This window comes from Neurospora hispaniola (genome assembly GCF_033458365.1).
Source record: "Neurospora hispaniola strain FGSC 10403 chromosome Unknown B0T23scaffold_4, whole genome shotgun sequence".
Taxonomy (NCBI): Eukaryota; Fungi; Ascomycota; class Sordariomycetes; order Sordariales; family Sordariaceae; genus Neurospora; species Neurospora hispaniola.
The window spans coordinates 359,867-382,302 of NW_026944409.1; the positions used below are offsets into that span (position 1 = coordinate 359,867).

The 22,436-nt window shown below is 51.3% G+C and overlaps 7 protein-coding genes across 7 annotated transcripts; 3 read left to right on the top strand and 4 right to left on the bottom strand.

The window, feature by feature from the left end:
• Nucleotides 1-5,329: 5,329 nt before the first annotated feature.
• Nucleotides 5,330-7,500, bottom strand: B0T23DRAFT_441500 (uncharacterized protein; the record flags this gene model as incomplete). The annotated part of the gene is made up of 3 exons (XM_062840778.1): nucleotides 5,330-6,136; nucleotides 6,195-7,427; nucleotides 7,497-7,500. The coding sequence occupies 3 exons, from the start codon at nucleotides 7,498-7,500 to the stop codon at nucleotides 5,484-5,486; spliced, it is 1,890 nt and encodes a 629-aa protein (XP_062692547.1). The 3' UTR covers nucleotides 5,330-5,483.
• A 5,126-nt stretch (nucleotides 7,501-12,626) lies between these two features.
• Nucleotides 12,627-13,774, bottom strand: B0T23DRAFT_317331 (protein-beta-aspartate methyltransferase; the record flags this gene model as incomplete). The annotated part of the gene is made up of 3 exons (XM_062834996.1): nucleotides 12,627-12,873; nucleotides 12,991-13,364; nucleotides 13,673-13,774. 3 exons carry the CDS (start codon nucleotides 13,772-13,774, stop codon nucleotides 12,627-12,629), a joined length of 723 nt encoding a protein of 240 aa, XP_062692548.1.
• A 745-nt stretch (nucleotides 13,775-14,519) lies between these two features.
• Nucleotides 14,520-16,542, bottom strand: B0T23DRAFT_134116 (uncharacterized protein). The gene is made up of 3 exons (XM_062832238.1): nucleotides 16,154-16,542; nucleotides 15,596-16,090; nucleotides 14,520-15,541 (listed from the first exon to the last, which is right to left on the bottom strand). The coding sequence occupies exons 1-3, from the start codon at nucleotides 16,172-16,174 to the stop codon at nucleotides 14,978-14,980; spliced, it is 1,080 nt and encodes a 359-aa protein (XP_062692549.1). The 5' UTR covers nucleotides 16,175-16,542; the 3' UTR covers nucleotides 14,520-14,977.
• A 720-nt stretch (nucleotides 16,543-17,262) lies between these two features.
• Nucleotides 17,263-18,141, top strand: B0T23DRAFT_412274 (uncharacterized protein). The gene is made up of 3 exons (XM_062839478.1): nucleotides 17,263-17,393; nucleotides 17,459-17,686; nucleotides 17,795-18,141. Exons 1-3 carry the CDS (start codon nucleotides 17,373-17,375, stop codon nucleotides 17,939-17,941), a joined length of 396 nt encoding a protein of 131 aa, XP_062692550.1. The 5' UTR covers nucleotides 17,263-17,372; the 3' UTR covers nucleotides 17,942-18,141.
• A 6-nt stretch (nucleotides 18,142-18,147) lies between these two features.
• On the bottom strand, nucleotides 18,148-19,607 carry B0T23DRAFT_378995 (tricarboxylate transport protein). Its single transcript, XM_062837122.1, has 5 exons — nucleotides 19,445-19,607; nucleotides 19,354-19,374; nucleotides 19,152-19,283; nucleotides 18,943-19,090; nucleotides 18,148-18,872 (listed from the first exon to the last, which is right to left on the bottom strand). Exons 1-5 carry the CDS (start codon nucleotides 19,554-19,556, stop codon nucleotides 18,371-18,373), a joined length of 915 nt encoding a protein of 304 aa, XP_062692551.1. The 5' UTR covers nucleotides 19,557-19,607; the 3' UTR covers nucleotides 18,148-18,370.
• A 199-nt stretch (nucleotides 19,608-19,806) lies between these two features.
• B0T23DRAFT_134245 (uncharacterized protein) lies at nucleotides 19,807-20,784 on the top strand. The gene is made up of 3 exons (XM_062832243.1): nucleotides 19,807-19,917; nucleotides 19,980-20,622; nucleotides 20,692-20,784. The coding sequence occupies exons 1-2, from the start codon at nucleotides 19,907-19,909 to the stop codon at nucleotides 20,599-20,601; spliced, it is 633 nt and encodes a 210-aa protein (XP_062692552.1). The 5' UTR covers nucleotides 19,807-19,906; the 3' UTR covers nucleotides 20,602-20,622; nucleotides 20,692-20,784.
• On the top strand, nucleotides 20,723-22,404 carry B0T23DRAFT_134167 (uncharacterized protein). The gene is made up of 2 exons (XM_062832241.1): nucleotides 20,723-21,399; nucleotides 21,476-22,404. The coding sequence occupies exons 1-2, from the start codon at nucleotides 20,898-20,900 to the stop codon at nucleotides 22,144-22,146; spliced, it is 1,173 nt and encodes a 390-aa protein (XP_062692553.1). The 5' UTR covers nucleotides 20,723-20,897; the 3' UTR covers nucleotides 22,147-22,404.
• The last annotated feature ends 32 nt before the right edge of the window (nucleotides 22,405-22,436 follow it).

Genomic DNA, 22,436 nt, shown 5'->3' on the forward strand with positions numbered 1-22,436 from the left:
AGGTAGCTAACAACTTGACTTGGAAGCTCATTCATTCATTTCTCTTCCAGCAAGATTATTCCCATAGGTTTTTCACCGTCTACCTTTCCTACCTTCCTTTCCTGTCTGTCTGTCTGTCTGTACCTGTGGACAGGCAACTCTCATGTCAGGCAGGTACTACGTAGAAGGGGGCCGGTCCCGTCTATGAGGAACCAGATGAGCCAGAGGAGCCGGAAGACCCAGAATTTCCAGACGAGCTAGAAGACCCGGAGGAGCTAGACGGGCCAAAAGTGCCATATATACCAGCGCCGCCGGTGTTGGGAGCAGAAGGTGCGATGTCTGAGTTTGGCTTGGAGGACATTTTGGTTGGTTTTTGATTGTTGGTTCTGGTGGTTTGGCTAAATGTTGATTTAAAAGTGGAAGTGATGTGGTTATGATGGATGTAGCTGGAGATCTGGTAGTTGGAAGGACCGGGTGTTTATATCACTTCTATGGTGGAGGTCTTATCGCCCGATAACCCCAAGTCTGTATGGAGGTGGATGTACCTAATGATCCATCAGAATTCGGACATGGAAAAGTTTGCGGTTCTCGAACGGCCTGGATTCGCTGCTCTACCTCATGACCGGAATGCGTCCTCGTGAGTAGGTAGATAAGGTTTGTGTAGTGTTTGTTCAAGGATTTCACTTCGGGAGAGTCTAGAGCTAGAGCATGAGAAAGATAGTTGGAATGGATGAAACGCAACAGTACCTAGGTGATAGGGGAAAGATTGGTCATAACTCGAAACTCGAAGGAGATGTTTGATTGCTTGATCGACTGAAAGCATGGCTCCGTTGGTTCATGGCAATGAGATGCTCCATTGTACCTGCACTCAATGTTTGTATCGTGTTCCATATCTTGAACTTTTCCTGACCACTGCCTAGGGTACCTCCTTCTCAAACACTTCTTGAACACTACGAAAATCTCCAGTCTTTCCCTCGCAAACATCCTTGACGACGTCACGCATTCGATATCAGCCTGTCCTCATTATTACCTCACTTCTCGTGGTCCAAGACACTTCGACTTCTTCTTCTTCTTCTTCTCCTTCACTTCATAAGGCTGAGATTTTCGGTGTGTTGTGGAACTTGAGATTGTTGTGGTCTTTCCATGACGGAAGACGCAGTAGTTCTTGCATGTTTCCACACTTGGACTCGAAGGGCCTTTCCCGCTGGATGTTAAACTTCAACTGTCTTCATTGTTCCTGTAATTTGTTATTTCTAGGCTGCCATCAAGTAAAAACCCATAGCGCATGTTACAGCCATTGATATCACATTGTGTGTCTTTTCGAACTGCCCACGGTCGTACACATGGATTATTTGATTCCAAATTTTGATCACAACCCAATCATTCCTGCTCCCTCCATCATCAATCACATCATGATTTCACCCAGTCCTTCGTCATAACATCCACCGAAATCAACGCCCAACTCCAGTACCTCCTTTCCTTTCCTTACCTTCATTAGGTAGTAGAGATACTCATGCACTTTTCTCTTGTTCATCTCATCACATTTCCCAGGTTTTTCGTTTCGACCCATCCCCCTCGCCAACCTCCCCCTTTCTCACCCTACATTGTACAATTATGCAACAGGTAGTGGTACTCTCAGTTACAACCTCGGCTTCGGCTCTGGCTTAGGCGTAGAGACAGTGGTGACAGTGGTAGTGACGACAACACCACCTATGCCCGTAGAAGGGGGCAGATCCCGACCCTATTAATCCTCCGGAACCGGAAGAGCCGAAAGAGGTCGAAGAACCACCGGAAGATCCTGTCCCGGAGCTGTCTGAGCTGGACATTTTGGTTGCTTGTCTTTGAGGGCGTACAGATTTTGGGTTTTGGGTCAACTTATGTTTGGAGAGAGTGACTGGGCCAGAAGGGGCTGTAGCCGCCGGCCTGTGGTGCAAAGTTGATGCAATGGGTAGTTAAATGGAGATTGGTGAGGAGGGTTTAACTCTACTTATACCCGCTCAGGGGTCAAGTGTCGAGGTTCTACAAGGGTTCGGTATATCAGTTATCTGAACAATAGTGTGTGTGATCTATCGTGAAATGCTATCCTCTTGTTGTGGTCGTCGGGCTTGCTGTTCTTCTTGCTGACCACCTCATGTAATATGTTGTAAAAAAAAAAAAACATCATGAGGTGTTTGATGAAGGTTTTGCGCATGACTGGATACAGACTGGAGTTGTTCATGGATTAGTGATCTGGTGGCTACCTCTATGATCCCTACCTGAACATAGGTGGGAGAACGGATAAAAAACACCACAAGTTCAGCATGTTTTCCAACGGTTTTAGCAGTACGTGAAGATTGCTTGCTTAATCAGCCCTGAATGTAACCGAAGAACGGAGTTGAAGTGGGATGGGTGTACCTTAGCAAGATACCAATTACCATGAAGGGAAAGGGTCGAACGAAATGAATGGAACAATTACTTGTTGTGACTATTGTAGGTCATGAACTAGTGGTACGGTTGACTTCAACCTACCTGTTAATAACAAGACAAGGTACCTGTAGTCAGTCCATTTTCACCGGACACGAAGCCAAAAAAAAGACCGCAAATGATGAACCAAAGTCAACTCTGCTTCATCTCCACCATATAATGGCTTGATTTTCTTTGGCTTCGCTCAATGTCACAAGGGAGAAACAGTTCGCAATCATGTCAACAGGAACCAACGCCCATGAGCGCACGGTTTCATTGCCATATGCTAGTATCTCTTCCACATACACATCCCGTAAATCAACAGCTCAACCCATATTTTCTACCTCCCCATTGAAGCCTACCAGCTCTCACAACCTTATTCTCTTCCATCTTCGATTCCCTCGTCCTCCCCAAATCATGAGTTCCCCTCGCCAAGAACCTTTTCCGTCACTGCGTCATGTCACTCCCCCACCCGTCTCCTTACCTGTCAAGCCAATGTCTAGGTGACTCGGTGACTGCGATCCTTCTCAGATCCGGCGTGGATGTAATCATGGCCCTTATACCCCTTACTGCTTGGAGGTATCCTCCTTTCCCTCCTTGGTCTCCTTGGTCTCCTCCTTCTTCTCAGCGGCGGCGAAAGCCTGAGCAGGCTCAATGGTGGTGGTGATGACGGTCGTAGTGGTAGTCGTCTGGACAGGGGCGGAGACGGTCTCCTGGGGCTGTTCAGTGCCGGCGGCGGTAGCGGCGGAGGTGGTGGTGTTGGAGATAGGGGCAGACATTTTGCTTGTTTCGTGGTCTTTTGGTTGAAAAATTTGGTCTTGTGGTTTACTTGGTGTTGTGGAAGTGGAAATGTGGATGTGGATGTGGATGTGTGGATGTGATGCTGATGCTGATGTAGAGAGAAGCCGAACATGAAGGGGAGGAGAGGGGTAGTTATACATCTTACGGACGTCACTCTCGTCACTCAAGGTCACGGGTTTGACAGTTGTACGTTTGTGGTTTGGGGAATTTGTTGGTGGTTTCCGGCGTTCGGTGAAACGACTTGTTGGTCATTCATTTCTCCGTGTACGTGGTGTTGCCGATATGGAACAAATGTTTCGATGACGGGCGGTTATACTGTCATCCCAAGAATTTTGAAACGGTTTGCCGCCAACGATATCTCTGTACTTAATCACACACCACTTCGCCGGCTGGGCCCGAAAACGTGAACTTGAAGCGATGCAGTAACACGACCTCGGGTGTTACCAATTCAGAACGGGAAGAAAGTGATAACAGCCAATGTGGACAGAACCACCTACCTGTTGGCGACGGTTGGTTGTTAACAGTCTGTGTTCTTCGATTGTATCCATCCTGTCTTTGGATCCGTTGTTCGATTGTTAGAACTTCGCTGGGAGCCTACCACAACGTTTGCTCTCCAAAACCTCGTCGTTGTTTCCTGGTCGTGATTGGTTGACCTCATTTTCCACCTTCATGACCTGATTGACGCAGAGCTTGATGAACACCGCCGAGGTGCCGGTGTGTCCAGAGATGAGACGTTTCCTGCTCTTGCCTCGCCAACGATTACAGCTACACCTACCTACTACTATCCACCTTCCTCTGTAGCATGGGATAGCAGCAGAAACAAACGCAAGTTCGGAAAAGAACGATGGCCATCACGAAGCCAACCAAACGCCCCCTTCTGGCCTTAAGTAAGTTGCCACAAACAGATACGAACACAAACATCCAATCTCGCTAGGCATGTACATTAACATTTTCCAACTACGTGTTCTAGGTTCAGTCCCTCCCAATTCACACAGACCTCGACCTCGTATCTCCCCGAGTCCCTCCCGAGTCCTCTCAGTCTCAAACCTCTAGACTCACACATCAGTATATCTACTTCTTCTCCTCACCCCCGCCCTCACCCCCACCCCCACCCCCGTCCCCCGTACCAGTACTGGTACTAGATATCGTCCGACTCTCTAACCCCAACCCCAAGCTCCCGCCCTCCCCTCCAGACGTAGAGGTAATCAACGACCCGTACTTATCACCAAAGCCGCTCTTATTACTACAACTTGCATTTGTAGTAGACACCAATCCAAACGGATTAGAAGTCGGTATATCCCCCGCCTTGCTCACCCTCTCTTTTCCCGAGGGGTGGTAAGTCGGCCTGTAATTCTCCAGGCCCAGTAGGCCCATGTGCATTTTGCTCATCAATGTCTTTTGGTTTTTTCTTCTTTCCATTTTTTTCTTGTTCGTTCGAAAGTGGCGGAAAGTAGCGAGACGTGTGTGTGTGTGGATGGTGATTTGATGCGGATGGTGACTACTTAGTACGAAGCAGGCTCAAGTACCTATCAATCGCATGGATCCTACAGGGTCTTATTATACCTACGATTACTAGCAGCGAGTATGTATGTCCTGTTCAATGAATTGTCTTTGGCGTCAAAGAATTGACATCTTGATCTCGAAACAAGAGGTCTGTTCAATGGTTTGTTGTTCTGGACATGTAACAGACATCACACGACTCGAAAGCTTCTCCTGATGGGTCAATTCAATTGTAGTCTCAAAGGCCAACGACAAAGATTGCTTAATTGCGTCTTTGGGTTTTCTAACGCGAGGGACCAAAGCAAACGTCAAACAATCATTTCTTATTGCCCTTATCATTGCTTAATGCCCTTAGCAAGCCATCAGACAAGGACATTCAAAGTCCTGTGGGTCGATCACACAACGAACACAATGTGTCTTTGTCCGGGAATAAGCGGACAAGTGAAGAGGTTCCGCACGTGAAAAACACGTATACGTACGACAACAAACAAAGCATTGCAATCAGGAACTAACCATTGTCTTGACAGTGTTTATCATTACTTCTTTGTCTATGTAAATGCTTGTTGCATCATGTATACCAATGGCAGCTATGCATACACAACCAGCTACCCGGCTACATAACTCCATGAATAACATTAGGTATCATTGCGAGTCTTGGATATCCAAGCAGAGACCATTTCCCGGTCCTCTGCACCCCCCTCTCTTTCTTCTTCACCGTGGTATCATTGTAATTGCGACAAAAAGAAAATGCCATGTCCCGCTTAGTTCTTCTCATTAAGAGTCACAGGCTGAGGGGCAGGAACCTGAGTAATGGTATCCTGGCCCTTGACGCCGTGCTTGTTGGCCTCCTCATCACTGCTGTTGTCAGAATCCCGCACCATGTCACCGAAGTCCGTGTTGATGACAAACTCCTCGTTGTTGAGGTGCCTGAACATGAACCAGAAGATAATGGTAAAGACACCACCGGCAATGGTAGGGCCGGCGAAAGCCCAGACAAGGTAGGGATCCTGAATGGCGCTGGAGGTGGCAAGACCAATGGCGGCGCTGATGGCGGTCATGAACAAGTTGATGGAGCTGACGAGACCCTTCATGTTCTTGGGGGAGCGGGAGTAGGCAATGGTGTAACCAGTAACGTTGACGAAGATCTCGGAGGCAGCAGTGATGATGATGGGAATGGCGTAGTACCCGTATGAGACGGAAGAGAGACCATCCACACCTTCAGGAGAGTTCTCCTGGCAGGTAGTGGCGTGGTTGCCGCAAGGGGAGGTCTTGTAGACGTAGTGCTGGAGCAGAGGGAAGCCAATGGAGCCAATGGTGCAGAGAGCGAAGCCGAAGGTCATGCGCGAGATGGGACCCCAGCGGATACCCCTTCTTCGCATGAGGGGGTAGATGACGTGATTCATGGTAGGAACGACTGCACGGTTTGTTAGCTTCACTCTATTCGGTAATAAGGTGATCACGGGAAAACGTACGAAGGACAATAGTGACGGAGTTGAGGTTGTCGAGCAAATCGTTGGGAACACCGTTGGTCCTCATACCGGCAGAGAGGGCGTTGGCGGCAGCACCGAGAGCACCGTCGTTGATGTAGTAGATGGGAAGGAAGAGGAAGATACCGCAGGCCTGGAAGGTACGGCGGACATCCTCAACAAACTGATCATCATAGCCGTAAACCTTGGTGCTACCCGCAGCAGCGCGAACGCTGGGCTTGCCAGCCTCCCAGAAACCCTTGCGGCCGATGGAGCGAAGGCCACCATGAGCGAAGCAGTCGCCAAGGACGCGGAAAACGTTGCCCAAATCGGAACCACCAGGGGGCTGCTTGACGAGTCTGGGGTTGAGGTACCACAGCAGGGGAGGGAGCAGCAGGTAGAGAATGGTGGGAATCAGGTAGGCGGCCCAGTAACCGACAAGCTTGGCCAGGTAGGTGGTGGGGATACCGAAGCAGGCACCGATGTTGATAAGAAGATAGAACCACAACATGACGCTGTTGAGAGACTCCTCGGGGTCGACAATGACGCGCTCGCCGTCCTGCTCGATGACATGGGCAACCTTGTGGGGTGACTGGTCCATGACGGTGGGCGAAATGTTGGGCTTGAACTGGGCGGCACCAATAGAGAGCATGTAGAGTGAGAGAGCGAAGGGACCGATAGCGTGACCCGAGGTGAGGACAGGCGGAAGGGCCGAGATGATCATGATGATGTGGGCAACACCGCAAATGGCGACACCCTGGCAAATCATGCGGAAACGACCATACTTGGTATCGGCAAGCCAGCCGAAGAAGATGGGAAGGGCGTAGGACAGGAACTTGAAGGCCTCGGTCATGGCGGTGGCAGTGACGGAGCCCTTGCCGAGAGCGCCGGCGGTATCGTTCTTGTCGAGGACGGCGGCACCGGTAGTGGAACCCTTGGGCAGAGGAGCACGGATGAAGTTCTTGTAGACCTGGAAGCAGCCGTAGTACGAGGCACGCTCGGCGAACTCGACGGCGCAGAGGTAGTAGCATGCGGCAGGCATTTTGCCGGCCACACGGCGGAGGGTTTTCTTTTCCTCCTCGGTGGGCAGGACAAGGCCATGGTATTCCTCGTGGATATCGCCGCCGTGGAGGCTATCGCGGCCCGCGTTGGCGTAGGCGGGAGGCCCCTTGACGTCTTGTGACGAGCGCACCTCGCTGATGGGGCCGGCGACGGTCGGGATGGTGGTGTTTGTCTCCGCTAGGATTTGTGTGAGTAATTATGTGGTGTAGATGTAGGCAACGAAGGGATGATGGATGATAGACATACCCATGGTGATGGTGGATGAGGATCCTCGTGGAACTTGAGACTGGTGGATCCTGAACGCGGTGCGACGAGTGAACGAGTCTCTCAAGACGGGAAGAATCAAGAGAAACTGGACAGCACCCGAGGAAGGAGGGAGGGAGGGCAGCCTTCTTATTCTCCTGTCACACTACAGTACTTCAGCTTGGTCTCAGAGAAGGTGCAGTGAGGTCGCACTTGCTCTTGCCTTGTCTGATGCATTTGGGCTAGACATGGGAGGTACCTCTACAACATGCACCCGCCCGTTGGGATCCATGGATGGCCCCTACTAAGCTCGCACTTGTTGTACGTAGAGGTAGGTAGTGTAGGGTGCCCATTTGCCGTTCACGGTCTGGTTCGAATTCTCGGGATTCTGCCAAGGGATTGTTGGATTGGTGATGGAATCTGGATGGTTGCAATCCCTCTTCTGATAGTGTACAGACTCGGCAGGTGGGAGACTGTCGTGCCTCGGGGGGTACGTACTATGCAGTACACAGTAGCTTGGCGGCGGCCGGAATGCAAGACGACGGAGACTGGGCCCGGTATGCCACACTGCTCTGGGCAGGTGGCCGAGGGACCATTTGCTTGGCACCTCACTTGCCGTTGCTTGGCCGCCGTCTTGGCACAATCCACTCGGGCTTCTCTTGGCCTTCTTTGCACTCTCTTGTCTGTGTCACTATCGTCGTGCAATCGTAGAACCCTATTCCCTGATATCCGAGACACTCGCTGTTTTCAGAGCAAGATGCTGGCAGTGACGTGCAATCAACAAAGGATTCCATTCCTGTTGCCAAACCAGCACTCGACTGACGCCTTATCAATGTTCTATCAGTGCATTGCATCGCCGTGCAGTGTGGTGGTGGTTCTCGCCATAACAAAGCTTTGACCAAGTTGCTGTTTTTGTGGTGTGGTTGTATCTGTACGTGATTCACCCAATCACGGCCACCTGATTAGCCTCTCTCTTTGCCGTTTCCACAGTGCCCAGAAGCGACCACCCAACCATGCTTTCTTTTGAGATAGCGGCGCCCTCCACGAATAAGACGCCCAGGGGCTTTAAACAGGGATTATCACTCAAACATCATGGGGAGTTGATCAACAATTGGGGGCACCTCGTGGGGTTTCCCGTTGAGGAAGGTGACTTGATTCCAGATGGCCAGATAGGGAGCTGATCCATGTTGCCTCCTCGCTCTCGACCTACCATACATAATCAGCTCGCACTCTTGGTTGGGACTCTTTGCTCTATCGGACGGATGTACGATCGAGTCTTTGTTGTTGATTCCTTATGATGTACATGGCTTGTTGATGATGGTTTGAATCGCCTCTCTTCCCTGCCGAATATCCCGTCCATGATATCGTTTCCATTGTTCGACAACGATTCTCGAAGAATGAGTGTGGCACACCATCTCTCACGAACTCATCCTCGATATTGGAGGCGTGGTGGTGTCGCCAGCATGTTGGCCCGAAACAGCGCCGTGTCGGGTCGAGGTTCAAATTGGCAAGTGCAAACGTGTGCTATGTCACGCAATACTGGATCCCTCTTGGCATCATCGACTACACTACTTTGGAGTACGCCATCGGGGACTGGATAGGTTCGGGTATTGCCACCCGAGCTTGACGCCATGAGAGCCATGTCACCTTACATTCAGTAGAGGTAGGTAGTTGATGGACATGGTGCTCGATTATTTGTCAATTCGCGACTCGGAGCGCCACCATCTCTGTCATGTTGCAAGTTCCCCAAAGTCGTTCGATGGTTCTGATACCAATCCTTCGTCATGCCCGAGAGAGGGCAATTCGAGGAAGGATTCTTGGCAAACATGCGATGGAAGGTGGACGACGTTTTGATCCCTGAGGTTACCTGGGCCGAATGGCCTCACTGTTGCCGTGTTTTCCGTTAATCCCTTTCCCATCACCGCCCAGCCTTTCCAGTGATCAACTTCCTCTTTCCACTTCGCCTGTCGCCTCGCGGTTACGTTAGCTGTTGTTGGCGATAAAGTTTCCTGGGAGGTCTCCTCAATTGCACACGTGCAACGTGGAACTGCAGTGCAGGTCACGAAGGTGGTTGCTACAGTGGAAATGTTTCGACTGAACTCTTGGCACGGACTTAATGACCCCGCTGTGTAAACTATGTACAATATATCACCCGTCGGTTTGTTAGTTTGGTTCTTCTGACGGGTTAATCAACCTAGGGTAGAACAAGGCCAATCCCGAGACATTATTGGCCGTAAGGAGAGGAGAACCTGTTTCCATTGGTGGAGTCTCGATAGTAGTTAGGGCTCTGAACGCTACAAAACTATCTCGAGGTCTCCAGTTTCTTTAAAACAACAAGATACGAGTCTACAGCATCTAATCCTCGACAATGTCGGCCCCTTTCCCAAGTCTAGCAACATGCAGTCTTTTGTACCCAAGTAACAAACGAACCAGGGCTGGATTGTACAGGCAAGTACATCTGGGGAGCCACCATCCTCAACTTCGTGAGACAGATGATGCACGCGGAAGCAGCCCTATGAGAATGTTCATGCGTGTGCCCTAGGGGCGTTCAGGGCACGATCCGTCTCCCGGTTCATGCGTTGCATCTGGATGTCACCGTGTCCTTCTACAACTGATTTCAAGGCAAGTCTCTTCCAGTCGGAAATATGAAAAAAGCAGGAGAGGGTTTGTGTGATTGCTCGTCCTTCTGACCAAGAAAGGGTCTCAGCCTTCTAGCCCAAACGGTCAAGTACCCCGCCTGTTCGTGAAAACCACAGCTTCGAAACCGGCAGGTGCCCCATGATACGACATGCGGAAGGCGTACCTCAACTTGAATGCTGTTCAATTAGTTAGGATCCGCTAGGTCAAACCTTCCTTCTTCAACGTTGACTGTCTTTCCCTAGGCAAGAGTGGGATATCGAATGACACCATCTTCCTCCCGGATACACAAAGTACTTCAAGTCCCAACTACCTGACAACACATGGACCTCCGACTCTTATATGTAATCCAAATCAAATCATAAACAGCCTCAACGTCAACAATGATACACGTTACTAGCTCACCCCGGAAAACGCCTTGATCCAGCCTAGCTTCAGTGCTAAAGCACCCCGCATCGTCCACCGTAGTCTAGGCGCGGCAATCCACTGCGCCGGGCATTTTCTGCGCAGTGGGTCCCGGTCTAGCCAAGGACGGGCAAGGATTGAGGCAATCCAGCGCTGATTGGTCGATTATGAGCCTCATCACTAACACACCTTGCAAGGCGAGTGGAGCCCGAGCCAACGACCACCCCCATTTCAGAACCCTTCGGTTTAATACCGGATTAGGAAGGTGCGTGCAAGTGGTGATATGGGCGGATCACTCCGAGGGCTTCCCCGACCACGGAGGCCTGGATTGGGCTTTTGAATCTCGATACGTATCTCAGCAACTCGAGAACAGAGATTTTTCGAAAGACCACAATACGTCGGACATTGCGCACCAGCAATGAGAGCACATGTTTTCCTTCTCCTAGGGTGTCCCATAGGCATTCGAAATTCAAACATCTTGGGGATTCAATAGCCACATGTTGGATGGAGACAAAATGGAGAGCGAAAGGCCAGGGAATCCTCGACCTCGGGACAAGAAGAGCACGAGAAAAAAAAAATAACTGAAAAAAAAATTTGTTAAAAAACATGAAGAAACTTCAACCACCCGATTTACGATTGGTTTTCTCGCCCCTTTTCCATTTGCACCACTCCCTTGAAATGGAGCCCGGAAGACCGAAGAAAGCTGGAACCAATCACCAATACTCCCACGTCCCGACCGTTTGGGACAACGGGGCTGCTCAGATAGCGGAAGCACTCTCGGGGGTCCGTGAAATTGACAGGTTGCATTCGGCGATAGCACCAGACGCAGAACCCGGCCATGTTGCCATCGTTGTCATGTTGCCGTGCTCGTCTGCCTGTCTACCTGGCCATTTTCCCTACGCAGTTCAACATCACAATCGCGTCATATTACAATGTTGGAACACCAGGTTACTGAGACTTCAGCATAAATATAATGCGATTGGTAACCTCCCTTCTTCTTCTATTGCAGACTTCCGAATACTTTCGAGCAGCTTCCTGGAGTGGCAAAGAGTGAGAACAATCGTGCGGTACTAACGAGCCAGCAAGTAATCACCGAGAATGAGTAGAGTTTCTGGGGTTAAGCCGATGAACATCTGGTGTGGCGATGCTCGAAATCTGACATCCAACCCGCCCCTGAAAGGAATCATTGAACATAAAAGGCTCCTGATAAGTATAAGAGAAGTCACCGCGACAAAACCCTTCCACTTTCCACCTGTACCCAACGAGACTCATGGAACCGACACTGCAGGTGCCAAAAAAAAAAAAAAAAAAAAAAAAAAAAAAAAAAAAAAAAGAAAAAAGAAAAAAGAAAGGGACCAATGAAGCTCGATCAAACCCAGCCGCTTCCCAATAGTGCTTTGCTCTCACTTGAAGAGATAGCTCCAACGTCACTCAAGTGCATCTCAACTTTTTGCAATCAACCCATCATAACCGCTGGACCAGCAAACTTCCATTGATCACAAGAGTACCTAACTTGACGGGAAGAAAACGAGTATCGTACCGCACACCGGATACTTGCCATTTCAGACGTAACTACCCGCGAGTATTACGGGCCTACCGGTGAAGTGATTGTGTTTCAGGCTTCCTCCTTTCTCTTCAAAGTTCTTGCCTCGCAACGTGCAATGAGTTTTAAGATGTAGTAAGTCTTCATCGGTTAGTCGAGGGATGTTTGAGAGCGTGCCGACCGATGGACAACAACTTGTCTTTCCAGGAGACACGGCTACTTGGGGTATCCAGTCTCTTGAGCAGGAAAGATAGGAAGGGGAGCAAAGTGATGAGTAAGAGGCATCGCACGTGTTGCGAAGTCGTGTTTCATGACTTCACTGACAGATGGTCCATCAGAGTCGAACTTCTCTCATCTATCCAGCACTCCAGGTTCAATACAACATTTGAAATCTGACTCCGACGGTCATTTCAAGCTAAACGTGTATTATACGCAAGCTACTACTACCTACTCAATCTCTTCTCCCCGCAGTCTCCTTCGTATACCTTTACCCATCCATCTCCATCCCCATCACTTCCATCACACCTCCTTCTCCCATCCCACAAGTATCAAGCCCGAGGCGGATCCCCCAAAGGCACATACCTAACCCCAAACAATCTCCTCTTACTAACCTCCCCATCCTCCCCCTTCTGCACCAACCACACATGCTGCCCCAGCCCCATCTCATCATCATCAACAGGCACAAACATCCGTCCCGGACTTCTCAGTTGATCAATCAACTCCTTATGAATCTCCCTCGCCGACGCCCCCACATGAATCGCATCCCACTTCCCCTCATCCTTATCCTCCCCCATTCTTTCTCCTTGTCCTTCCACCTCTCCCATCGGCGACCGCTCATCCACGCTCGACTCCCGTCTTCTTCTTGCACTAGTACTAGTGGTAGTGCTTCCATCCGTAGCCGCCGAATCCGACGTCGTCTCGCGCCACCCCTTCCGCCCATCACCAACACGGAACCGCACCCGGCCTGTCTCGAGAAAGTCGCGGCCTTCAGCGGACTTGGCCATGTTGCGCGCGCCGAGGTCGCGCAAGGCGGGAATGTGTTCGAGACCGACAACGGTGCCGCCTTCGGAACCGACGAGCTCGGCGAGCACGTGCGTGAGGTAGCCTGACCCCGAGCCGATGTCGAGGACACGGGGGGCCGGGCGGGAGGGGGAGGGCAGGAGGGAGGGGAGCAGGTGTTCGATGGCTGTGGCGTGCATGTGGGGGGCGGAGATGGTGGCGGCGTGGCCGATGGGTTGGGGGGAGTCGGAGTAGGGGGAGGTGGGGGCGTAGTGGGCTCTGTCGACCTGTTGTTGTTTCTGTTAGTGTGGTGTGCAGAAGGTGGAGTGTGTTAAGGTACGAGGGTGATGGATGGGATGGGAGGGGTTGAAAGCGATTCTTGGCAGGGATAAAAGGTGAGAAGGCCATGAAGCGTGGGAAACTTCGGGTCCGAACTACTCGGTCAGCCCAGCTCATCCACACCTCCAAACCCCCGCCCCCATCATGCAGCTTCAATCATAAAAGCCCAAAGACAAACTGCGACTCAATCGTGAACCAGCTCGGGCTACAGAAACCGAAAAACGAAGGAAAGAAGGAAGGAAGGAGAAAAACTAACCTTCAGAAAAGCCTCCTTCACTCTCTCCTCCTTAATCAACCCATTCCTCCACAAATTCTCCACCAGCTCCGCGTTGCTCCCGCCCGACGAATACCACGCCATGTTGAGGTTACTTTTGAGTGCTGACCACCAGAGATTCGTCGTTGTTGTGGTACTGAAATTTCTGCCCTGAATTCTCCCGATAAGCGTAGTAGGACTGGGTCCGAGAGTAAGGGTATTTGCGGCGCAGGAGGTAGTTGAAGATGTCAAGCTGTTGTCGATGGAAAGAAGAAGTGTGTTGGGACAGGTATTATTATCCGAGGACTGCGCAGCTGTGGTCAAAGTAAGTAACGTTGACGGTTTCGTTTTGATGGATTTTAGTAGTGCGGATCTTGGTACGGATCGAAGAAAAAGGGATGTCATTCGTTCAGAGCCTGGAGTTGACAGTTCGGCACGAGTTCCATGAAGAGAAGCCCGGAGGATATAGATGGTGATTAGGTAGGTAGGTATGCAAGGTTGAAGATAAAAATGAAAGCCGAAGAATAGGTAGGTATAACTAGGAAAGACGATGGAAGATTTTACTTGTTCTTATTTCGAGAAGAAATTGAAGTATCAACAAAGAATGAACACAGACAAGGATGTAGCAACGACGACGATGTGTTGTCAATGCAAGTGCTTTGGACCTCCGCTACTATGTATGATGAAGCATTGACGTTGAACAATAAAGCATCTGATGTCAGATCCGGAGGGGGCTGAGCTCCACATATATCTGTGGTTAATTATCAACGTGCCATCCTGCATGGATCATAAGCACATGACTACGACACTGACGCTCAAATCGAAGCGAGGGAAGGAGAGGGGCAAAGCGTGCGGGGAAGGCCAGTGAATCGCTAAACGTCAACCCGTTGATTATCATCTTATCAGGCTTGGATTGATAGCAGAGCTTCCAGTTTGGACAGTGTAGACGATAGAGATATTCCGTGAACCGCTGAACATCGTTTTTTTCTTCGTCTTCTTCGCCCAACAAACCGTGGTCTACCTCAAGCACAACACCCAAGGACTAGTCATCAATGCAGTATAGCAACAGAAAGGAAAGACACATCCGCCCATTAAAATGCTCTTGTATAGGAGGAGGGGGAAAACAAAGAAAAAGAGTAGGATGACCGTTCGTATGTACGCGTACTGCTTTGCGTTCCTTTAACAGACTGTCCCAGAACACATGCCGAGACAAACGTAGACATTGATCCCCATAAAATGACTGTCCATGTCCATATCTCACACACCATCCATCGGCAAAATGCCAAGCAAGCTTCTCCCCAACGACGTCTATACCACCCGCTCCGGTGCCTCTCCCGTCGCGATAATCGGAATCCCCAACCCTCTATCCGGGCTCTGCAGCACCAGCATCTCATGCCTCCTGACCTTCATGTAATCACTAACGCTCTTGATGAGAATGAACCAGCCCACCAACATGAGGATGTACGCCACCCAATCGCTCGAATCCACCGATCCCCAGTTGTCGCCTCCCCTGTTGTCGTCCACCGCGCCCGGGTCAAAGTCGTGCGAGTTCGGATCTGGTGGGGCCGTGTACCCATCCCCTTCGGCGCCAGATTCTTGCGTGCCCTTCATCATGAAGCCGAACTGGATCAACGTGATTCCCAAGCCGGCGCGAGATCCGTTTTTGGCGGCGTGAGTAGAGTGGAGCAGGTAGGTGAGCAGGAAACCGACGAGCTGGAAGGACATGGAAATCATGCCGTTCCAGATGAATGAGACGATGGAGCCAACGGGCATGCCTTCGATGTAAACGTCGTCAGGTCCGCCGAGGCCGGGAGCGAGGATGGTGGTTTCCCAGTATGGGGGAGCAGCGTCTGCGGCTGCTTGTTCGTAGGACTGTTACACGTTAGTAAATGTGTCTCAAGGCTTGGCGGACAAGGGAATACGTACAGGTGGCAACTCCTCCTTCTCAGCGCCATTATTTCGTTCCGGCTTGGCTGTCAAGTTCGAAAAGACACCCTCATTCTGGATACCACCACCGTAGACCCTTCCTGACGTTTGTGTCGCTGACCCTCCCGCCGTTGTCGTGTATGATGTGGTTGGTAATTGTGTTGTCTGCCTTTCCGGCCCTGGCCTCGAACTTCCTCCTAATGTTGTTTCAGTCGATCCCGCTGCCCCGGAGGCCTCCGTCGGCGAAGAGTTCCGTCGCATCAAGCGCTGTCGGTCATCGGCATCATCATCGCTGTCGTCATCATCTTCGTCGGCGCCAAAGGCATCGGCGAGGTCGGGATTCACTGGGCGCTGGCTGTTGTGGATGGAGGATGCGCGAGAGTGAAAGGATGGTGGTGGCGAGTTGGGGATCGATGGTCGCGTCATCGAGGTAGGGTTGGTAGGTGTTGGCGTGTCGTCGTGATGGTCGTCATCATCATCGGCGTGGGCGTTGACCTGATGAGGATTGTTAGATTGATTGGAGTTGAGGTCTGATGGTGATGATGGGCGACAACATACCCTTTCGTAACGGGCCGACATGGTGGCGGATGTCTGCAAATGAGTCGTCGACTGGTGTCTGTCTTTGTCGTCTTTGTTGATATTGACAACTTTTGATGTCGGATGTGGTGTTTTGGGAATTCAAAAACCCCTCGCCTGGATCATGCGCGGAGATAAGAGATGGACTTTGTTGTTGATGGATGATGATCGGGCAATCAGAATGGAAATGGAGATGGAACACAGTTCGATGGTAAGACAAATAATGCCGGATGCTGCCAAGGTTCTCCTACTGACGTCGCCACTGTGTATGCAGGGCACCGCACTAAATCCGGTGGGCTTGCAGGGAGTCTGTCGCGCGTCGTCGTCTCGGGTGTTCAGGAGTGGAAAAGGAGGAAGCGATACGGCTTAGTATGGAGTAGTCAAGGAAGGAGAAAGTGGAACAAAAGAGAGAGACTAGAACAAGGAGACAATAGGAGATTGGGATTTTTGTTCGTATAATTGAGAGAGCCAAGTCGTTTGTTGTTGTCGTCGTCAAAGAGGATGGCCGTTGAGTCGACCAGAGAAAGAAAAGGAAGGGAAAAGTGGTTGGATTAGGAATACGAAAAGGAGTCGTATTGAAGAAATTAGTGAAACAAACCACGCAACATAAGGTAGCGACTACTATGCAAAAAAATGGTGGTCGACGAGATCGATGTCAGTCAGACCTTGGCCTCGTTGTCCTCAAATTGTTGTAGTCGGCCAGGCACAAATTGAAGAGTGAGAAAGAGAAAAGGCGCTGTCACTCTCCCCTCACAGTGTCACTCGACGCACGGCAGTCAGTGTGAAGGGAAACAAGATGGCAGCTGACCAAGCGGGATTGTGCCAAGAGCCCCAACGGCCAAGTCCCTGAAATGATTGTGCTGAAGCGAGGGACCGTGCTGGACTGCGCCATCCCGTCACGGCGCCAGTGGAAATAGTGCAGTGTGGAATTGCATGGAGCAGCGGAGACAAGCGGAGACGCTTCGTGAACCATTGTGGCTGATGCCCCAGCGAGCTGTGGCTTAAGCCAGATCTAATCTGTGGCTCAAGCTCTCAACGTCAGATCGACCGACAAGCCCATCGCTTCCACTTCCGCCGAGTGCCAAGCCCAGAATTTCAGAGGGGCTGCGCCGCCGTCAACTTCCATGCGATTGCGACTTTGCGATTGAAACCATCTCGCTGTGTCGTCGCCATCACCACAATCACCACAACCACAACCACCATGTCCGCATCTCTAAGAACCGTATGCCAAACCCCTTACACCGCAATTCCCACATCGGCATCACTAACACACAGATTGCGCCACAGCTCGCCGCAAGGCAATACCAACGCGCCCTCGGCGAATGGCCCCGCGACGCCCTCCGGCCTGAATGCCAGCTCCAAGACGTCCTCTCCAAGCGCCTGCAAAAGAACAACGGCAGCCTCTTGCCCAACAAGCCGGCCTTTACCAAGTTGACCAAGGAGGCGAAAGAAGAGGCCGAGATCAAGCAGGCGAATGCGCTGATTGGCTTGTTGGAGAATCGGTACAAGAACAAGGTGCGTTTTGGTTCGGTTCTGTCTGTCCCGGGTAGTCGCTACATATGCGTAGGAGTAACAAAAAGGGGAAATGGAAGGAAAAGTGCTAACGGATTGGGTTGGAAACAGTACCGCATTACTGGCGAACTTCTTAGGCCCAAGAGTAACCCCAAGTATTATACCGATTTGACCAAGGAGCTTGAGGAGGCGCCGAACAGGACCTTCCTTGGCAGGATGGCGAAGAGGCTGGGAGGTATCATTCGCTTCCAGTCGTAAGGCCGGAAGAAGACGAAGAAGAAGAGAAGAGGGGTGTAGGATTACTTCTGTACAAATACCGAATTGCATGTGTGGTTCATGGGCAGGCAGGCGTCTGGAGTCTGGGGAAATCAAAAGTAAAATAAAAGGCCTGGTACATATGATGGGCTAGAGCAAAGGCTCGTTGCGATAGGTCGCAATCGACAGCATTGGGCGGAAAGAAAAAATGTTCCACATTTGTCTGTACATGTTGGGTATATACCTGTGTCAAACATATATACAGCTTTTGTCTACCTATGCCATTAGGTGCGTTCATCCTGTCGTCGCTGGTCTCGTGGGTTTCGTCTGTCCATCTTTCTCTCTTCTGGTCCGTCTCTTGTACTGATCCCGTTGTCTTCATCCATCATAACATGAAAAGACGCCTCAACGCCCTCGCTCGTGGCAATTCCATTAGATATACTTTCTCTCCGGGTCGAGCCTGTCAAACAGATCCATGCTCTTCTCGTACATGGTGAACACAATCCCACCACTCAAAATCAGTCTCGCCAACCGCGGCAGCGCACCGCTCCAGAAAGTCAAAACGCCTTCCTGCTTGAAGATGATGCTGGCGCACCTGAACGAGTTGCCGTAAAGCTGCTTGGCCTCAATACTTTGCATTCTCGTCTTGATCGTATCCAACGGCTGAGTGACGTAGACGGTGATCAAACCCGCGATACCGCCCATCGCGAAGGTTCCAACAGCACCGAGCTTCTCCCCGGGTGCCGTGTAGCTTTCGGCCAGCTGCTTCAACGCGGTATAGGTTGAGAAACGAGTGGCGCTGTTGGCGGCTTGTCGCGCGGTGGTGGGGACGAAACCTTGGAAGAAACCGCGAATGCCGCGCTCGCGGTAGATGACAGGGACGGCGTCGAGGAAGCCGCGGAGGCGAGGCTTGGCGGACTTGCGGTCGTCGATGCTGATGGTAGATTTTTGTCAGCAACAATCCATGCGTGAAGTGACGGGTCTCTAACGGTGACTCGACTTACAGCGTGGTCTTGATGCTCTCAGTTGGCGTCACGGCCAGCAGTGACTCAGTCACACCGGCGCCAAAGCCGGCAAGGACGGTGCCTGGCCCAGAGAGCTTGCCGTTGGAATCGGAAAGGAGCTTCTTGTACTGGTCAAAGGCGACGAATCCTGTCCCACGTTCTGTTTAGCGGTTGTTTTTTTGGTCTCTCGATGTGTCTGGGAACCGTACGAATGCCCGCCTTGAGCGAGTTGCCGATAATCAGTGTCGTGCAGCCGGCATACCATTGCGCGCCAAAGGGCGGCCATGGGAGCTTCTGGCCCTCGGCTAACTTGCGGTTGAGCTGGGTGCGAGTCTTGGCGACTGTTGCGAACAATTAGACAATTGGATGTTTGTCGCGATGGACTAGTTCGTCGGGTCGATGTTTACGTACACTCGGCGGGATATGTGATGGCTGTTTGATTGTTGTCAGCGCTATGCGACCGCAGTTTTGCTGGCAGTGCGTGACTCGGATGAAGACTCACCAATCTCGACGGCGCCGGCAGTCGCACCAGCGAGAATGGAACGAAGGGCACTGGGGCCCTTGACGGCTGGGTGAGCCCGGGCATTATCGTCCTTTGTGGCGGCAGAGGACATTTTGGCGGAGAGACTGGAAGATGGACTGAACTTGGTTGGCTTAGTTGCGACGACAAAAAGTTGGGACGGGAATAATTAATTCAATTGGAAAGTTTGACAAACATGGATGGAATGACGCCGTTGCTCCGATTGCGGGGCCCCCACTCATGCGTTCCCGTCCCGTCTTCAGTGGATCCGCCTTCTCCACTTTTGACGAGTGACGAGAACCTTGAGAACCCTCGTTCTTCTTTCTCTTTTCATCCTCCTTCACCAACCACATGGCCGTCACATCACCCGCCTCCCAACGTGTCGACCTCCTGGTGGGTATCGCATACACATATTCCACTGTATGAGCCTCAGCCTTTTCAAGCATGGGCAACATGTATGGCCGCCCTCCCTCTCTATTCTCCGGGCCAGCTGGGCTGAGCTGAAGTCTTTCCTGAGAGAAGACCACCGGATCGATCACCACACCTCTGTCGAAATGAAGGATCATCTATGGGCCAGACGAATTGGTTCTATCAACTTTACGGGTCCAGCTCACGTACTCCATCTTCCCGGGTTGACACCTTCGTCGAGACCATATCCGACTTCCCGGGCCTGTGATGGACACGGAGACCTGCCCACGGATTCGGCTACCCCTGAGCTCTGTCTTCTGCGTTGTCCTTCGACACCCATGTCGATTCCCCAACATTGGCAACCCAAATCATCCAATCGCCGTCAACCCCCCCAATCTCAGCTGCACAGCCATCAACATATGTCGAACATATGTGATGTGCCATGTGCAGTTCTACCAGTGAACATCGCTTCATGTCTGTTCACTGCTAGACAGTCAGAAGGAAAATCCTTTAGGCAGAACTTCTTTCTTGCCAGATTGAGCCACTCGGTTCATCGACTTGCCCATTATCAAGTTCGACTCGTCTCAGTACGCACCAATTATTCTGGCTCTGGAGTTTGGCCCAAACACGACCACAGTCCAACAGCTCTTCACACCCCTAGTCATATGTCCGTTAGCGCCGACATAGCCACTGGCCACTCCGAGGCCAACTTGAAGCCACCCTCAATGTGACCCGGTTGGCAATGGCAGGTGGTAAGGCATTTTCGTTACACTGTTATGTCAACCTGTTCGCCTTGACTTTGTGATACCAACTCTGACAAGGCAACATGGTGCTTACTGCCGCGCACCTTCGCCGGCCTGCTCACTGCTGCAGGCCTAGCATCCAATGAAGGCCTGGCTCGGGTATCTGATGGGCGACATAAAGCTGAGCCCCCCCTCTCTTTCATTGAATTCATCAAGTGAACGACTTATTGACCCAGTGAGAGGTGTCATCAACAATCTGTCCTTCAATCTCTTCGAACGTGACCATGTCAGAGGTCTTCTGGCATATCGTGCCCTCTCCGGAAGATACGGAGCCCATCCCGAACTTGGAACTCCCGCGAATGCTTTGGCATGTCCAACATTCCGGATCCCAATCTATCAATCTCAAGGACGGTGGCTTCCAAGCTCGGAACCCCTTCCTTGACATCCGTACCTCCGATGCGCTGAAGATAGAGGCAGGTAGGCATTTCAAATGGGGGACGCGGGACTGGGATTCTTGTTTTCTCTCTGCCTTCGACGATCAGGTTCACGCAGATAATTGGGCCAAGTTACGGTGCCTTGAAAAGCCCGTCCTTGTCTACGAGTTGGACACGTCCAAGTTACCAGCCGGCACCACACTATTCCAGTCAACCGCGCTGTGTCGAGCCTTGGATATTCGTCATCCGTGGATGGAGGACGAATGGATCTTCTATCAGCAAATTCCAACTAGCTGTATCGCTAGACGATACTATCCTTGGAGTAACTATGAGCGCATCTTCCAATCCCCAAGTAAGTACAGCTGTACAGCGGCCGTGGCTCGGTGCGATATTGGAACTCAGTGAGCAGTAAACTGACAGTTTACCAGTACATCTTACAGTCTCGGCTGAGCTTCTTGTGGGTGCTGAATGGCTTCCACCGCGCAATACCGATGGGCCTAGGCCGCCCAGCCCAGCCAAGAATGAGGAAGATCAGGACGACCTAGATGACCTAGCCGGCAGGTTGAACGGGTTAGAGCTCGACAACGATGCCAGCACACCGAATGGCGATACATCCGATGCAGATGGATCAATACACGAGGTCGTCAAAGTCGAACCAGCCGACGATACTCCCAGCGGCATTGTTTCGGAACACGAGGAGGATGTTGATGCCAACCCGATCGTCGATGCACCAGACGAAAGTGATCCAGTAAGGCAAGAGGGCACCGACTCATTGACCGACGATATCCTGAGGACCAATGACGCAGCAACAGAGCACATCGACCTTACCCCAACTATTGACACGCCGAACGTCGAAGCTTCGGTCTCGGAGGAGGACACTGATACTCAACTGACCGGCGAAACCGTCGTGGCGGATGATTCGGAACAAGAAGAGGTTATCAACCCTTCTTCGAAGGATGACTTGTCCAAGGCTAATGCTGGTGGTCCCTTCCAACAGAAGATCACCTGGCAGGCCAACAAGGAGATCCTGGAGACCAAATCGAGTGTCTCGGTAGTGGTGCAGTTGGAAGTCCGGGCCGCAGATGAGGTTGAGGGTTGATCTTTTGCGTGCTTCATGGCATGTTCTTTCCGGTAATCAGGCTGCGTCTTTTCAGTGCGATGGGTATGATTTATCAGTGTTGTTCAAAAGTTGAGCAACCCTCTTGGTGATAAACGCAGGAAGCTTTAGCTCAGCTGTGTACAGGTGTATGGTGGGTGCTCCCGATAAACTCGCTGGAGGATCGAGAAGGCAAATAGACAAGAGTGTTGCTGTGCGAAACCTTGGCTTATGCGGCGATAGCAAACGTAGGTGCCTTACCGAGCGTCAGGTAACCTGTAATGCAGGATAAC

Bases quoted from the DNA above. Each gene is read 5' to 3' on its own strand.
- B0T23DRAFT_412274 (XM_062839478.1), top strand. From the start codon at position 17,373: ATGTCCGCATCTCTAAGAACC. The intron at 17,394-17,458 runs GTATGCCAAACC...ATTGCGCCACAG, and splicing joins TGTCCGCATCTCTAAGAACC to CTCGCCGCAAGGCAATACCA. The intron at 17,687-17,794 runs GTGCGTTTTGGT...GGTTGGAAACAG, and splicing joins AGAATCGGTACAAGAACAAG to TACCGCATTACTGGCGAACT.
- B0T23DRAFT_134167 (XM_062832241.1), top strand. From the start codon at position 20,898: ATGTCAGAGGTCTTCTGGCATATCGTGCCCTCTCCGGAAGATACGGAG. The intron at 21,400-21,475 runs GTAAGTACAGCT...ACAGTTTACCAG, and splicing joins GCGCATCTTCCAATCCCCAA to TACATCTTACAGTCTCGGCT.
- B0T23DRAFT_134116 (XM_062832238.1), bottom strand. From the start codon at position 16,174: ATGTCGGCCCGTTACGAAAGG. The intron at 16,091-16,153 runs GTATGTTGTCGC...AATCCTCATCAG, and splicing joins TGTCGGCCCGTTACGAAAGG to GTCAACGCCCACGCCGATGA. The intron at 15,542-15,595 runs GTACGTATTCCC...AACGTGTAACAG, and splicing joins AGAAGGAGGAGTTGCCACCT to TCCTACGAACAAGCAGCCGC.
- B0T23DRAFT_378995 (XM_062837122.1), bottom strand. From the start codon at position 19,556: ATGTCCTCTGCCGCCACAAAGGACGATAATGCCCGGGCTCACCCAGCC. The intron at 19,284-19,353 runs GTACGTAAACAT...TGTTCGCAACAG, and splicing joins CATCACATATCCCGCCGAGT to TCGCCAAGACTCGCACCCAG. The intron at 18,873-18,942 runs GTAAGTCGAGTC...ATCTACCATCAG, and splicing joins GAGAGCATCAAGACCACGCT to CATCGACGACCGCAAGTCCG.